At 64.9% G+C, this 2,251-nt stretch overlaps 1 protein-coding gene across 1 annotated transcript; it reads right to left on the bottom strand.

Moving 5' to 3' along the window:
- Positions 1–18: 18 nt before the first annotated feature.
- Positions 19–2,245, bottom strand: LOC118159060 (voltage-dependent P/Q-type calcium channel subunit alpha-1A-like). Its single transcript, XM_035313700.1, has 4 exons — positions 2,047–2,245; positions 1,838–1,952; positions 746–856; positions 19–169 (listed from the first exon to the last, which is right to left on the bottom strand). The coding sequence occupies exons 1-4, from the start codon at positions 2,177–2,179 to the stop codon at positions 34–36; spliced, it is 495 nt and encodes a 164-aa protein (XP_035169591.1). The 5' UTR covers positions 2,180–2,245; the 3' UTR covers positions 19–33.
- Between the last annotated feature and the right edge of the window lie 6 nt (positions 2,246–2,251).

Genomic DNA, 2,251 nt, shown 5'->3' on the forward strand with positions numbered 1-2,251 from the left:
CGGGGGGGGGTTGGGGGGGGGACCGGGAGCCACTCACTGTCCCCCAAAGAGCTGCATCCCCAAAAGGGCAAAGACGACGATGAAGAGGAAGAGGAGGAAGAGGAGGCTGATGATGGACTTCATGGAGTTGAGGAGGGAGACCACCAGGTTCCGCAGGGAAGCCCAGTACCTGCGGGCAGAGCCGGGCTGCGGCGGGGGCACGGGCGGACACGGACACGGGCGGACACGGGCGGACACGGGTGGACACGGACACGGATGGACAGATGGACAGGGACACGGACGGACACGGACGGACATGGGCGGACACGGACACGGACGGACACGGACATGGACAGACGGACAGGGACACGGACAGATGGACAGGGACATGGACAGACACGGACACGGATGGACACGGACAGATGGACACGGACGGACACAGACACGGACACGGACAGACACGGACGGACATGGACAGACAGACAGGGACACGGACAGATGGACAGGGACATGGACAGACACGGACACAGATGGACACGGACAGACGGACACGGACGGACACGGACACAGACGGACACGGACGGACACGGACACGGACATGGACAGACGGACAGGGACACGAACAGATGGACATGGATAGACATGGACATGGATGGACATGGACACGGACAGATGGACACGGACAGACGGACGTGGACAGACACGGATGGACACGGACACGGACAGACGGACACGGACAGGCGGCGCCCAGCCCGCGGGCACTCACTTGGTGACCTTGAAGATGCGCAGTAACCTGAGAGCTCGCAGCACGCTGATCCCGAAGGATGTTCCCGGCTTCACAACTGCCCAGCCCCCCTCGAAGATGCTCCCGATGATAGGGGGGGGGGGGGCGGGGGCATCGTGTCCCCACCGTGTCCCCATCCACATCCCCATCGTGTCCCCATCAAGTCCCCATCGTGTTCCCATCATGTCCCCATTGTGTCCCCACTGAGTCTCCGCTGTGTCCCTGTTGTGTCCTCATCATGTCCCCATCCCGTCCTTATCCCCATCCCATCCCATCCCAATCCCATCCTATCCCCATCCTGTCCCCATCCCTGTCCCGTCCCCGTCCCCATCCCCATCCTGTCCCCGTCCCTGTCCCGTCCCCGTCCCCATCCCCATTTGGTCTCCATCTCATCCCATCCCCATTCTGTCCCCACCCCTATCCCATCCCCAGCCCTGTCCCTGTCCCCACCTGGTCCCCATCCCATCGCCATCCCCATCCTGTCCCCATCCCATCCCCATCCTGTCCCTGTCCCCATCTGGTCCCCTTCCCATCCCCATCCTGTCCCCATCCTGTCCCTGTTCCCATCCCCGTCCCTGTCCCATCCCCATCCCATCCCTGTCCCTGTCCCCATCTGGTCCCCATCCCGTCCCTGTCCTGTCCCCATCCCTGTCCCCATCCCGTCCCTGTCCCCACCCCATCCCTGTCCCCGTCCTGTCCCCATCCCATCCCTGTCCCCATCCCTGTCCCCATGTGGTCCCCCTCCCGTCCCTGTCCCGTCCCTGTCCCCATCCTGTCCCCGTCCCTGTCCCCATCCTGTCCCCATCCCTGTCCCCATCTGGTCCCCATCCCATCCCCGTCCTGTCCCCGTCCCTGTCCCCATCTTGTCCCCGTCCCTGTCCCCATCCCGTCCCTGTTCCCATCCCCATCCCTGTCCCATCCCCATCCCATCCCTGTCCCCGTCCCTGTCCCCATGTGGTCCCCCTCCCATCCCTGTCCCTGTCCCTGTCCCCCTCCCGTCCCTGTCCCGTCCCTGTCCCCATCCCCGTCCCCATCCCCCCCCGTCCCCCCCCGTCCCCCCCATCCCACCAACTCACGGCGCAGTCGAAGCAGTTGAAGGACGAGTGGAAGTAAGGCCGCGTCCCCAGCCCGTACATTTTTATAAACATTTCGGACATAAAGAGTCCCAAGAAAATGAATTCTGCATAGTCTGCGGGGGGGGGGGGGCGGAGGGGGAGGGGGGCCGGGGGGGGAGCGGTCCGGGGGGGGGGGGGGTCGGGGGGGGGGGGTCCGGGGGCACTCACAGAGGAAGTCGGAGAGCCACTCGGGCTGGTCGTAGTGGACGATGGCGACGCAGAGCGTGTTGAGCGCCACCAGCCCCAGCACGGTCCAGTAGAAGGCCTGAGTTTTCACCACGCGGCGGATGTGGAAGCGCATCCTCCGCTCGCGCTTGTGGAAGAACGTCGCGTTCTCCAGCTTGGCACTTTTGAGGCTGGCGCGGGCGAAGGG

The sequence above is a fragment of the Oxyura jamaicensis genome, unplaced genomic scaffold (assembly GCF_011077185.1).
Source record: "Oxyura jamaicensis isolate SHBP4307 breed ruddy duck unplaced genomic scaffold, BPBGC_Ojam_1.0 oxyUn_random_OJ66337, whole genome shotgun sequence".
In the NCBI taxonomy this organism is placed as follows: Eukaryota; Metazoa; Chordata; class Aves; order Anseriformes; family Anatidae; genus Oxyura; species Oxyura jamaicensis.

What these genes read in the sequence shown, in the direction of transcription:
- LOC118159060 (XM_035313700.1), bottom strand. Translation starts at nt 2,179, where the DNA reads ATGCGCTTCCACATCCGCCGCGTGGTGAAAACTCAGGCCTTCTACTGG. An exon ending in GTGGCTCTCCGACTTCCTCT is followed by an intron (nt 1,953 to 2,046) that starts GTGAGTGCCCCC and finishes CCCCCCCCGCAG; the next exon opens with ACTATGCAGAATTCATTTTC. An exon ending in CGCATCTTCAAGGTCACCAA is followed by an intron (nt 170 to 745) that starts GTGAGTGCCCGC and finishes CTCTGCCCGCAG; the next exon opens with GTACTGGGCTTCCCTGCGGA.